This window comes from Marmota monax, unplaced genomic scaffold (assembly GCF_021218885.2).
Source record: "Marmota monax isolate L192 unplaced genomic scaffold, Marmota_monax_Labrador192_F-V1.1 WCK01_AAM20220418_F8-fsc00110, whole genome shotgun sequence".
Taxonomy (NCBI): domain Eukaryota; kingdom Metazoa; phylum Chordata; class Mammalia; order Rodentia; family Sciuridae; genus Marmota; species Marmota monax.
Window position 1 is genome coordinate 5,533,324 of NW_026694633.1, and position 12,086 is coordinate 5,545,409.

Genomic DNA, 12,086 nt, shown 5'->3' on the forward strand with positions numbered 1-12,086 from the left:
AGAACTTTCCATTTAAAGTTTTCCTTTCTCAAAATAGAGAAGAAATACATCAAAATACTTTCTAAATTTTTATGTATATCTAAAAAAGATTAAAAAAAAAAAAAAAAGAACAACAACAGAAAAAAAACTAGAGAAGAATCTGAACACTTCCAGCTTTTGGGTTTAGCTTCCTGGGCCTTGAATGCCTCTAGTGGGGGTGGGGGGGGGGGCAGTGTGGTGCAAAGTGGACATAGCTTGGAATGTGGGTTTAATGGTCTGGCCTTACTGAGGGGATGTGCATAGGTAAGCCATTGGAACTTCTTTGGCTTTGTATTCATATATTTAATATGAAGATAATGTTGACACCAACCTCAGAAAGATGTTGTGAAAGTGAATTACATGTGCAAAACTGGTGTAAACCTGTAATATTGTATAAGTATTATTCTTGTTTTGTTTTTCCAAGGTTGTTGCAGCTTTTCTAGTCTCAAAATAAAAAGGACTTTGTGACACAGTTTCTTTGAACTTGTTTGTAGTTTTACCACATCACTTATTTTTTTATTGAGAAAAATATATCGTACTTGCCACTGGGAAAAGAAGGAGCAAAATCTCCTTTATTGAAGATATAGTTAACGATTTCAAAGTCTCGATTGCAGCAATATAAGCTTTTTATCAGAAAAAGTAAGCTCAAATAACTTTTCAAATTCAGTAGTCATCGGTGGGGCCTCAGAAGACTCTGTGGAAGTACCTTTCTTACTAAATTTTCATAACAACTACTACAAAAAAATTCAGTTACTGTACAGTTGCAAGATGGGCAGTTAATCCATTGCCATTTTTAAATGTATGTGCATTACCAACTTAGATAGTATTACCATGGTGGAAGTTTATAGAGTCATTAAAGAAGGTTAAGATATTTATTTTACAGCTCCAGATAGGCTGCATTTTCTCTTCTGATTCCTAATATTGCACAGTTTTATTAAGACCTACAGAAGCCTCAGTTCAAAAATACGTCTTCCTTACTTTGTGCATTGCAGTCTCCCCTGTGGCTTCTGTTTCACGTTTTTTTTTTTTTTTACTTTTGATTTTGCTGCTCTGATTCCATCCTGTTCACACTTATTGTCCAATATCTTCATGTTCCAACATGTTAGTGTTATATGAGTTCACCAATCAGATATACAAACCTTCTTTTAGTTTGGTTTGTTTATTTACTTTTTAAGTAGCAGTCTCTGACTCATTGAGTCCTGTCATTGAACAGCCTGGTGCTTAACTCAGCCCCTTGGTAAGAGCAGTTCTTCTCATTGCTTTGGGGATTTACTGAGACAAGTGGTATCCTTTGGATAATGCTGCAGGTCATGTGCCTGTGGCTGTTTGTATTGGCATCTGCCGTGCCATTGGAGGCTGAATTCCATATCTAAAAAAGATTTAAAAAAAGAAATTATGTCCCATGACATTTCACATTTCAAAAATGTTTCTCACCTCTTGTTATAATTTTTTTGTATCATTGATACACATGTATTCAACTACAATTCCTTTTTTATTTCTCGTAGTGATTTGAAGAAAATAATGCCATTCTATTCTTTTATCCATTAATTTGCAAAATTTAAGTCTTGGGTCTTGGCTTGATTTTGATTAAAATAATCACCTTTTTATTTGTTACTCAGTTCTTAAACAGATTGCCTTTTTTGGTGAAATGTTGACTCAGTGTTTAAAAAAAAAATTATAGTTGTCAAAGAATAGTGTTTTCATAAATTATATTGTGTTGTATATTATATAAAGCCACTGATAACAAAGATCTTGGTCGTGAGGGATTTTATGTGAGGAAAATGGCAGAAATAAAAAAAATCTAAGCAAAATAAGCAATTTGCCTATATTATATCGGTTTACGTAAATATTTATACATATATACATTTACTCCTATTTGCATATATACAAATTTATGCTACCTATGCGTTTCCAAGAAAAGTATATTCTTCTTTTAATTGGTAGTTTTTTTTTTTAATTTTACAATAGTATTGGAATAATCATTTTATTGTGGAAATAAAAACTTTGTATTTTTATCAATAATAGGAAAATCATGAATTTGAGTGATGGAATGGATAATGATTTCATAACAAAAATTGAAATATCACTTTCCAACCATCAGTATAAGCAGTTTGTTAAAGAGGTTGCTCAGAGATGATATCATGCAATGTCATTTCCCAGAAAAATTATGTGAAGAAACATTTCCAAAAATATGTTTGACCAGCACAGTGCAAGATTGTGAAACAGATATTATTGACTAGAAATCGCAGTTGCTAGTATGTTACAGATATGTGGGAGGAAACTGGAGGTATATTTCTGAAAGGCTTGGGGTACCTGTTTTATGGGCATTTAAGTAGTAAGGAAACAATATGAAAACCCAACACAAAATTAATTACACTGTATTGTTAGAAAAAATGTTTTATTTTCCTAGAATAAATGCAAAAGAAACTCAACTATCTGTTGATTTATTTAACCCAAGAAACTGACCCTTCTCTATGAATGTTCCTATCACAGGACAATATTTAGAGAAAACTTATTACCATCATGTGGGGGAAAAAAATTGCAGCACTTAAAGTGTAGCATCATTCCTAGAAACTTGACTTTTATGTAAATTACTAGTAAGATATACTACAATTGGTTTCTGTTTACTGAAGAATTTTTATTGACAAAGGTAATCATGGTATACTTAGATATTGTATCAAATTATACTGTATGCAGCACATTTATATTGCCACATAAAAAATAGATCTTGTTTCTCGTGCTGATATACTTTTATGTGTGAAAAGCTTTGAACCCTAATTTAAGACAAACTATGTATGCACATGTGTGTTTCGTGATAGTACATGAAAGTTCATTAACTATTTTTTCCCCTGAAGATTAAATAAATGTGTGCTTTCCCCCAGAGCTACACTCCCAGCAAACAAAACATTCTTCAGAGTTACAGTCAAGGAGCATAGCTCCGTGCAGCCCATATAACTATCTCAACATATTCTTGTTGCCATCGGGTTCTTTGACTTTTATCTCCACCATCTCCTCCCATCTTTGCCATCAGGTGCCTCTGTCACTCATGATTTTCTACTCTAGCAGTATGAGTTTCTGACTTCCAAGAAACCTGATGAAACAGGAGCAAAGAATTTGAGTCCAGATTGCCCTCTCCTCAGATTATCATCTAATAGTACCTTGCAGGCTGTTTTCTGTTTTCTAATCCAGATGGATTTTTGGTACCAGCTATTTTTGTGAATATCCAGGACCTGGTCTGCCTGTGTATGATTCTGCATTTATAGGGAAATGCTGGTGTTTGCAAACTGAAATGCCTGCTGGCTGGAGTCAGGGAACCCACACAGATGGGGTAAAAGTCAGCTGAAATGCAGTTCTAGTGCTGAGGAGTTTTAGAATTTCCAGTTTTAAGAAAAGCCAGAGATTCACTTATTTTTTATGAGCTCTTAAGGTATTTTTTAGTTTGGGCTTAATTTTTATTTTAACATTTTTTTATTCAGGTACAGTCTATAGTAGAAATTAGTTTAAGAAACTTTCATGGACCCATCATTCAACTTGTATTGCTCAGTGTCCTCACCTACTCTTCCTCTAGCCGTGATTTTGAAGAGAGTGCAGATATTATATTATTTTACCTATAAATCACATTACTGTCATTTCATGCCCACCCAAAACAAACAAGAAATAATCATTTCTTAATGCCCTCAAAATTTAGAGACTGTTCTCTTTCCTCAATTGTCCTAAAAATGAAGGCTTTATTTTTTTTTTACTTTGTTGTAATGAGAATTCAAATATGATCTTAGTATGCTGTTGGATTGATTTGTCTTTAAGTTTTCTTTTGACTCTGTAGATTTTCTTCCTCTTTCCCCACCCCCTCCCCTTTAACTTATTTGTTGGAGATTGTGTGTGTCCAGTAGAGTTTTCCAGACATGTGAGTTTGGCTGACTACATCCTTATTGTGTTGCTTAATATGTTCCCCTGTCCTCTGTATTTCTTGGAAAGTGGTAAGGAGGCTTAATCAGGTCCAGATGGAGTTTTTTTTCCTTTCTTTTTTTGGCAGGATAATTTAAAGGTAGAGAAGTGGTCTTTTATTAGAAATACAGAGTATCTAGTTGTCTATGTGATGATGATTATTATTATAACCTCCTGTATACTAAAATTCATCACAACCACCGACACGTATCTTGACTAAATGCAAACTGTGAGCTACCAGTTAGAGAATTCTGATGTATTAACTTCAGGCTGGAGCCCTGCCTAGAACTGGAACATTCTGTGATTCATTTTAAATAATTGACTCCCAGTGAGCCCATCTTAACACATGGAAATGATCTTGCCAGACCTACCATTCAGCTTTATATCATCATATGTCTAGTTATTCTGAGTGTACAAAGGATTTCCCCCATCTCAAGTTACATGGAGAGCACCCTAACAATAAGTGTTGTTTGTTTGCATCAAATATTATAGTGTCATCCCATAAAGCAAAAAAAATAGAGTGAAAAATTAACATGTATTTTACCTTTTAGGGTAGAAAGTAGTTACATTTCTTTTAATTTTTTTTTTTTAACTGAGGGAATCACTGGAGATTAAACTTAACCTCTGAGCCACATCCCCAGCTCTTTTTACTTTTTATTTAGCGATAGGGTCTCACTAAGTTGCTTAGAGCCTGGTTACATTGCTGAGGGTGGCCTTGCACTTGCTATCTTCATGCCTCTGTCTCCCAGGCCACTGGGATTACAGGTATACACCACCGTGCCTGGCTTTATTAGTACTTTTGATTTACATGACCTCTATGGATTTTTTGTAATGGATGTGGAGGAGCAATGATTTTGAAATTCACATATATAATTGGGACTTGTTTTCCCTTATGTTGTTATCTTAGCTGGTGTTTGTGCTTATTGGATAGAGTGAAGGGCAGTGGATCGTAGGTGCATGGAGAAACTTGATTGCTGGGTGAACAAGGAAGCCTGGCCATACTGTAGAATGGTTAGATCTGGCTTTCTCGTTGTATCTTTGGGACAGTTATTTCATCTGAGTTACTGTTTGTCAAAATGGGGTAATAAGAGTTCCCTACCAAAGAGTAGTTATTACAACTAGGGCCTTGCAGGGTGTGGTGGTACATGCCTATAATCCCAGGAATTTAGGAGCCTACAGCAGGAGGATTGAAAGTTTGAGGACAGCCTGGACAACTTAGAACAAAAAAAAAGAAGAAGAAGAAGAAAGGGAAAAAAAAGATGGACTATGGGCTTGATAACATATTTACCAACTCTGAATAGCTTAATCTTTGCACCTTTTTAGGTAGCAAAGCCTTCTTTGTCATCATTTTAAAAGAGTATGTTTTCAATTTTTAAAAATAATTCCTAATAACAAAAAATGAAAAACTAGAAAAGAAGATGATAAAAATCAACTGATGCTCTTTGCAATTTGAAAAGAGTAAGGTATAATAATAGCACACTGTATGCTTTTCCTTCACAGCTTCTCTGGTGAAGTCAGGCACGCATGCTGAGTCTTGAGCCAAGTGTTTTAAGTGCAGAATGAACATCTTTAATCTTGGCACCATGTGCAAAAGTGAAATGCTCACATGGATAAACTGTACCTGAACACTGTTTTTTAAAATCAGAGAGCAATACCCTTGGCAGTAGCTAATGTGTTTCTATGTGTGAAGCATCCATATTTTTACCCAAATCCACACAGTGTTCTAAAGAGTTCAGATACTCTTCACCCTGTTGGCCCCTTTGTACTCTCTCCAGCCTGTGCACTGTGATCGCTGCATCTTTTCCCTTTTCGCCCAACTCGTAGCTGTGTTTTTCGCCTTTTCCTTGACAAAGTCAACCAGGGTGTAGCTTTTGGTTTTTAAAATGTATACTTGGAAACCATTCTGGGGATTAAGGTTTATTTTCTCACATAGAGTATTCTTTTCCAGTCTCTACACCCTGCCTATCTTAAAATGGGCTGAATGGAACACACTGAAACAAATACTCTGTTGGGATAATTGTCCCCTGTAATTATTAACCATACCTAGGTCAGGACAAACCTAGCAATAAGAATAAGAGTCATGGTGCTCCCTGTGTAAGAAATTCTGTGCATTTATGGAAAACCCTGGGGCAAGTGGAGATGAGAACCGTTTCTTCTGTGCTGAGCCACTGCACTGACTGTGTCTGTTTTGTTTCAGGGTATATGCCATGTACAATTCTGTAAAGGGGTCCTGCTCCGAGCCAGTTAGCTTCACCACCCACAGCTGTGCACCTGAATGTCCTTTCCCTCCTAAGCTGGCACACAGGAGCAAAAGTTCACTAACCTTGCAGTGGAAGGTGGGTAGCTAAAGTTGTCAAGGTATTTATTTGACAATATTTTCATTTTGTGATAGTGCTTGGTTTTCTGCATAATAGCTATGTGAAACTAATTACAGAAGTTGGTATTTCTATAATATTGGGCAAATGAGTGGGAGGAGGGACCTGTAAAGTCCTGCTTTCGCTCTTTTTGAAGGGGAATTTGGTAAATCTTCTCGGATCAAAAACAGTACTTGATAAGTGATATAAATATTTAAAATACCTTAATTTCATCACTTTGTAATAGTTTAGTTCATCTCAACATTCAAGGACTTTAGCATAAAGTTTTTGTAAAGAAAGATTTAGAGATAAAGTAGGCTTATGGTTCATTTGGCTTTTTCCAAGGCTAATGCTGAAATGTTTAATATTTAAAATCGTTCCGAATGTATAATGTTGTAAACTATATGAAGACTTCATTAATTTTCACTAATTAGGCCTTAGATCAGTCAGGATCACTAAATATTTTTTAAAGGATGGATTGCAAAGTAGTTTTTATGAAGTACAATATACCAGCCAAAAATAACTGTTGCCAAAGTAGGAGGCCTGTTGTACCTTCTTTAAAGTGTGTGCTTAACATGTTAATCGTAGTTGTGTGTTTACAAAAAAAATAGTATATTATTGTCAGACTCTGTCATAATCATATCTACATATCAGTATTTTCAAATTATATTTTATTAAAATATAATTTAAGTTGTAAAATAGTAGGGATAATGAAGTTTGATGGTTTGGGGGGGAGAATACTAATATGTGAAAGAGGAGGTATCTGGGTACTTACCATAGAGCAGTGGGCAGCAGTGGAGCCTGGGCTCCCGTCGTCCTCTGGAGGCACCTGCATTCTCATGCCCCGCTGCTAGCCACGAGTATGTTATTTGGACGTAGGCAAAGTTTGAACCGGCCTAGCATCTGAACTATTTTATTTTCCTTCCTGGCTTCCAGGGATAATCCAGGTCAGTGATTTCCCACCTTTTCAGAGTTTTAATACCCAACTGGTCATCACTGTTTAATTCCTTGGAGAATATACATCCATTTAAACCTATGTGCTATATTTATACTTTGTAAATATATCTGTTCTTAAGAAAAGAATTAAAATCCATTTAAAACATATATATGCTTAAGATTGCCTGAGGGACCCCGGGGTCTTACAAACCTAAAGTTGGGAATCACTGATACATTCTCTGCTTAAAACCTGGATGAAATTCAGGTCGCAGGCAGACCAGCAATGTTAAGAAAAAATTCCATTGTGAATCAGAAATAATACTCTTGTTCAATTCAGTCATGTTCAGACATGAAAGTCCTGGATTCAATTCGATTTTTATTTGAATGTCCTTAGTGCAGATTTCCTGATCATAGTGCTCAAGGACAGGAGAACGTTCTCTGGCTGCAGCCTGTCCTGAGACCTGTCCTTGAATCCAGGGAGAGAGCCTAAGATCTCCTGCCTATCAGTACTAGTCACAGAAGCCCAGGCAGTTTGCATCCTTGGGATAAAAGACCCACTGGAGGGGCAGCATATCGAAGAAACTACTAAAGAACACTTTCTAGAGGAATTTGCAGCTGGTCATAAATGCAGTTCCTTTTTTAGAAATGGGTTCTCATCTAAAACTTTTGTTAGTTAAAAATGTTAAATACTTCCCTATTCTGCTCTGCAACTGCAGCCTACAAAACCTTCAAGTTACAGTGCAGGATTCACAGTACACACCTGAGATCTGAATTGGAGACTCAGATTGTGTGACTCAGAAAGAAGAGGGGGGAGGAAAAAAGGACCAAAAGAAGAGTTTCTTTTTTTATCTTCGCACTTACTGATCCCTGATAATGTTTTTGTCTTAACAATAATAGAGTATCAGCTACTGTTTGTTAAGTGTGTTCTGTAAAACTGAGTAGTTTAATAGGTGATTTACATATAGTCTCCCAACTATTTATCACACTTACCCATTCCTGAAACAAGAAATTAGACATTGATACTAAACAGCTAGCAGCCGACCACACACGAGACACACACAGCAGAGCCGGGATACAGATGCAGCTGTGGAAGCCCCAGCTTCCTTCCACAAGGGGTGAGGCACACTGCAGTTCACTGGGCTCCCCTTTTTCTTCCTAAACAAGTACCAGGACCAGACAAGGTTTTGAAACAGGAGACTTGCTCCTGCTTTTCTCCTCTTTGTTCCTCTTTCTCTCAAGATCTTCCCTGAGTGCTCTACCCCTCTGGCACCCCTCTAGCAGTCTAATTCTATAAAGCACTCTTCTCCAAAGTTCCTCTCCATTGTTCAGAACCTGTTTTTTCAGTGAGGTAGATCTCAGCTTGCTTGTAAGAGGAAAGCAAATGATGAGTGTAAAGGGCTAATAGCCTCTGGTAATCTATTCAGAGGATCTTGTTTTTTCTTTAGTCTTTAAAAAAGGGGTGGGGACAGGGGATTCAATGCCACAGATGGCTTTCTAGTATTAAGTACTTCGGAAAAAAATAAAAAGCAAAACTGTATGGGGGAACTTACAAAAATTTAAACCCTTTTAGACCCAATGTAATTGGAGAACAATCTAAATCAGACCCTCAACAATGCCTATGTTTCCCAGTAATATTTTTCTTCCTCTAAGCTTAGTTGTAAAGTGCCTCTTAAAAAGTTTTATCCCCAGAGGGGTAGGGCACTGTGGGGCATCAAGGTAGAGGTGGTGAGAGGAGGCAGATTTGTTCTTTGTGGGAATAATTTATTAGTAATGAGGATTCTTTTGGTTGAATTGTATTGAAATTCATGTAATGCCAGTGACTTGGGAGGCAAGAGCATGCAAGGTTCAAGGCTAACCTCAACAACTTTTTGTGGTACTATGACTCAAAAAATAAAAAGGTCTGAGTATGTAACTCACTGGTAAAATGAGCCTACGTTCAAACTCCAAAACAAAAAATAAAAATAAATAAATAAATAAAATTTATCTGACCAAAGAAATGCAGGTTTATCTCTTAGGGGAGAGCACAGAGCCATAATAGACACTGTATTTAAACCACAACGGTAGCTCAGAACTGTTGTCTATGAACAGCTTTCTCCAATCTCATTTTGTTTTTCTTTTTAGGCACCAATTGACAATGGTTCAAAAATCACCAACTACCTTTTGGAATGGGATGAGGTAAGCATATTTTCACATTCATTCATCTAAAATGAGATTGTGGAACAAATCCATCTTATTCTTTTATCAGTCAGGCTAAACATGGGGGGGGAGGTGGGGGCAGTAAAAGGAATATAAATGGAGAACAATTTAAATCAGTAGTTACTGGTTATGGAAAAGGAAGAAGAATTGAAATAGTGTGATGAATTGCGCATTACAACAGATTTACCTGACTTTTGCAAGCAATGCCACTGAAAGGAAAGACAGGGTCTTACCTATCTTGAATGCTTTTTTCAGCCACTAATTTGTTTTAAAAGTGATCTTGACTGCCTAGATGGCTTTGACAGGTAAAGCACTGTGGATGGGAAGCATAATTTGTTCTTCCTTTTTGGAATGTGATGTGTGTACTCTAGCGTGACCCTTCTGAGTGTCCCTGTGGGGGAGTGTAACAGCATATGAAGCTCTCACTATTTTCTGGGTTGGACCGTCCCATCACAGGCCCCTCTGTCCATCAGCAGAAGCCCTGGGATGCTGTCCACGATGGAGTCTCTGTTCTCATAGCCTGTCCTTGCTGACTGGTGAGCCAGTGCACTTGTCCTGTGCGGATGACACGCACAGAATCTCAGGCAGGAAACATTTGATATGGAAGCCGTTTGTTTCTAAATCACAGCTGAGCTTTTTGTTCCTGTAGATCTTGATACATCCATTCGTTTGCCTTTGTTTTATTTTCTCTTCCTGTGGTTGAGCAAATAAGATCTCAATCATAGAACATGCAGAATTTGGGAAGAAATGCATGTGAACAAAAGTCTTTGTGACTTAAATTGGCATTGGGGGGGTATTAAAAGATTTAGAAAAGTGACTTGTTGAATATAGAAAAATATTTTAATCAAATATAAAATGAAAACTTGGTGAAATTTTGATGTGAAAGAGGAACCCTGCCTTGCTTTCTGCTGAAGGCTATTTTCCCATGTAGGTTGCATCTGAACAGCTTTAGTTCCAAGTTCCCAATGACAATGTCATTAAGATCCTTACAAATCACTCCTTTGTACAGATGGTGAAATCTCAGACTTACCTGGTACATTTTACAGAATAGGCAGACTTCACTTTAAAGTGGTTTCATTGGAAAATGAAACCACTTCTATAGCCCTTAGGTATTTTTACAAAAAGTCAAGAACATTGGAACGGAACATGGCTGATCTGTGAGCTCATGGTAACATCTTCCTTTCTCTTCATGCCAGGACAAGTTGAGAGTCTAATGATAAAGTCTGTTTTTGTGTGTGCATTTGTTGTATTGACTTGATTTTTCCCCCTCAGGTCTTGAAGTTTGATATCAAGGTAGAGTTTACCAGTAAAGAGATTTTTTTTTTTCATTCGTTTGTTGTTTTTCGTTCTAGATCTCTCAGAGCTGAAAGGTGAGAGTGAGTGAATCAAAGTGTGTGTGCTTATGTGTATGTGTGTATGCGTGCTGCTTTTCTGCCTAGGACCATGACCTTCCAAATTAGGGTCAGAGAGGTTGACTATTGGGATGGGCAACCTCTAAGGAAAACTGAGGAGCTGCAGGAAATGGCAGGGACACCCAGTTGCTAGCCCCTTCCCTTAGAATTTAGAATGAAGGTGCCCTGGTGTGATGCTAAATGGAAACATGCCACCTCCTCCTGTGATCATTGGGCCATAGTAGCCCTGATGGCCCTCTGTTCTCAGCAGCGACTCAGAAAACGTTAAATGGCCATTTTGGGACTTTCTACCTTTCCTCTACTTGGTCTTCTATCTTCTCCTCTCTTCTGTCTTAAATCTCTGCCGTCTGTTTTTCTCTTTATTTTCTCTCCTACCTTCAAATCCATGCTGACTTTGGCTTGGCTGAGTCCTAGTGGAGACTCCAGATCAGCTCTCACCTATCACAGGCCTTTTGTCAACACAGGAACCCTTTTTTCCTTTTCTGCAGCTTCATATTCATCTACTAGAAAACATGACAGAATTCAGACTCCATAGAAAGCCCCCCTTGGCCATTAGGTGGAGTGAGCTCCCTGGCAGCAGCCGTACGTGAAAAGACATGTTGTACACTAAGCAGCTTCAGCTCTTGGTTCTCAGTTTGCCCATCTGCGAAGTGAGTGCATAGATTAGCTCATTGGTTCATGTGCATTGACACCATTTTAATATCTCAAAGCAGAGTATTTACTGTTGACCTTTCAGATAGGAGACATTTTTGGAATCTTTTTCACTATTGTTTGACCTACTCATTTATTAATTATTTCAGCAGTTATAGAACATAGCCCTCAGTGCCTAGATGTTGTACACTGTCTTGTGAGTGATGTATGCATAGGAAAGATAATGTCTTTACTGCGATAGCTGAAAAAGCTAATGTATGCTTATCTTTTTGTACTTTTTAACCCATACAGATAGAACAGACAAGCCACATGCTGCTCAGGTTTTTCTGTTCAGTAGCTTCTTTATAACATTTTTCTTTCTGGTCTTTCTGAAAAGATTTAAAAAGGGTTCCATTGAGTTTTCTGGTAATGAGAATCTATGTACCAGTAGGCAGTTCATTCCTGCCCATCCTGTCATTTTGGAAATGAAGTTTGTAACAAAACCGTCTGGTAGACCATGTTTAGAGTGTAGTCGGGGATCAGTAGCCCTCTTGAGGGCAGCTCACTAGAGTTGGTCTTTGAGTTGATTCCATAT

The 12,086-nt window shown here is 37.4% G+C and overlaps 1 protein-coding gene across 3 annotated transcripts in view; it reads left to right on the plus strand.

Annotated features, from left to right (window-relative positions):
- Fndc3b (fibronectin type III domain containing 3B) overlaps positions 1 to 12,086 on the plus strand; it is a 334,288-nt gene that overhangs the window by 242,815 nt on the left and 79,387 nt on the right. For all 3 annotated transcript variants that reach the window (XM_046422919.2, XM_046422923.2, XM_046422920.2), the window contains exons 10-11: positions 6,161 to 6,299; positions 9,375 to 9,428. In XM_046422919.2, the coding sequence (XP_046278875.1) occupies positions 6,161 to 6,299; positions 9,375 to 9,428 (193 nt within the window). The remainder of the gene's footprint in view (positions 1 to 6,160; positions 6,300 to 9,374; positions 9,429 to 12,086) is intronic.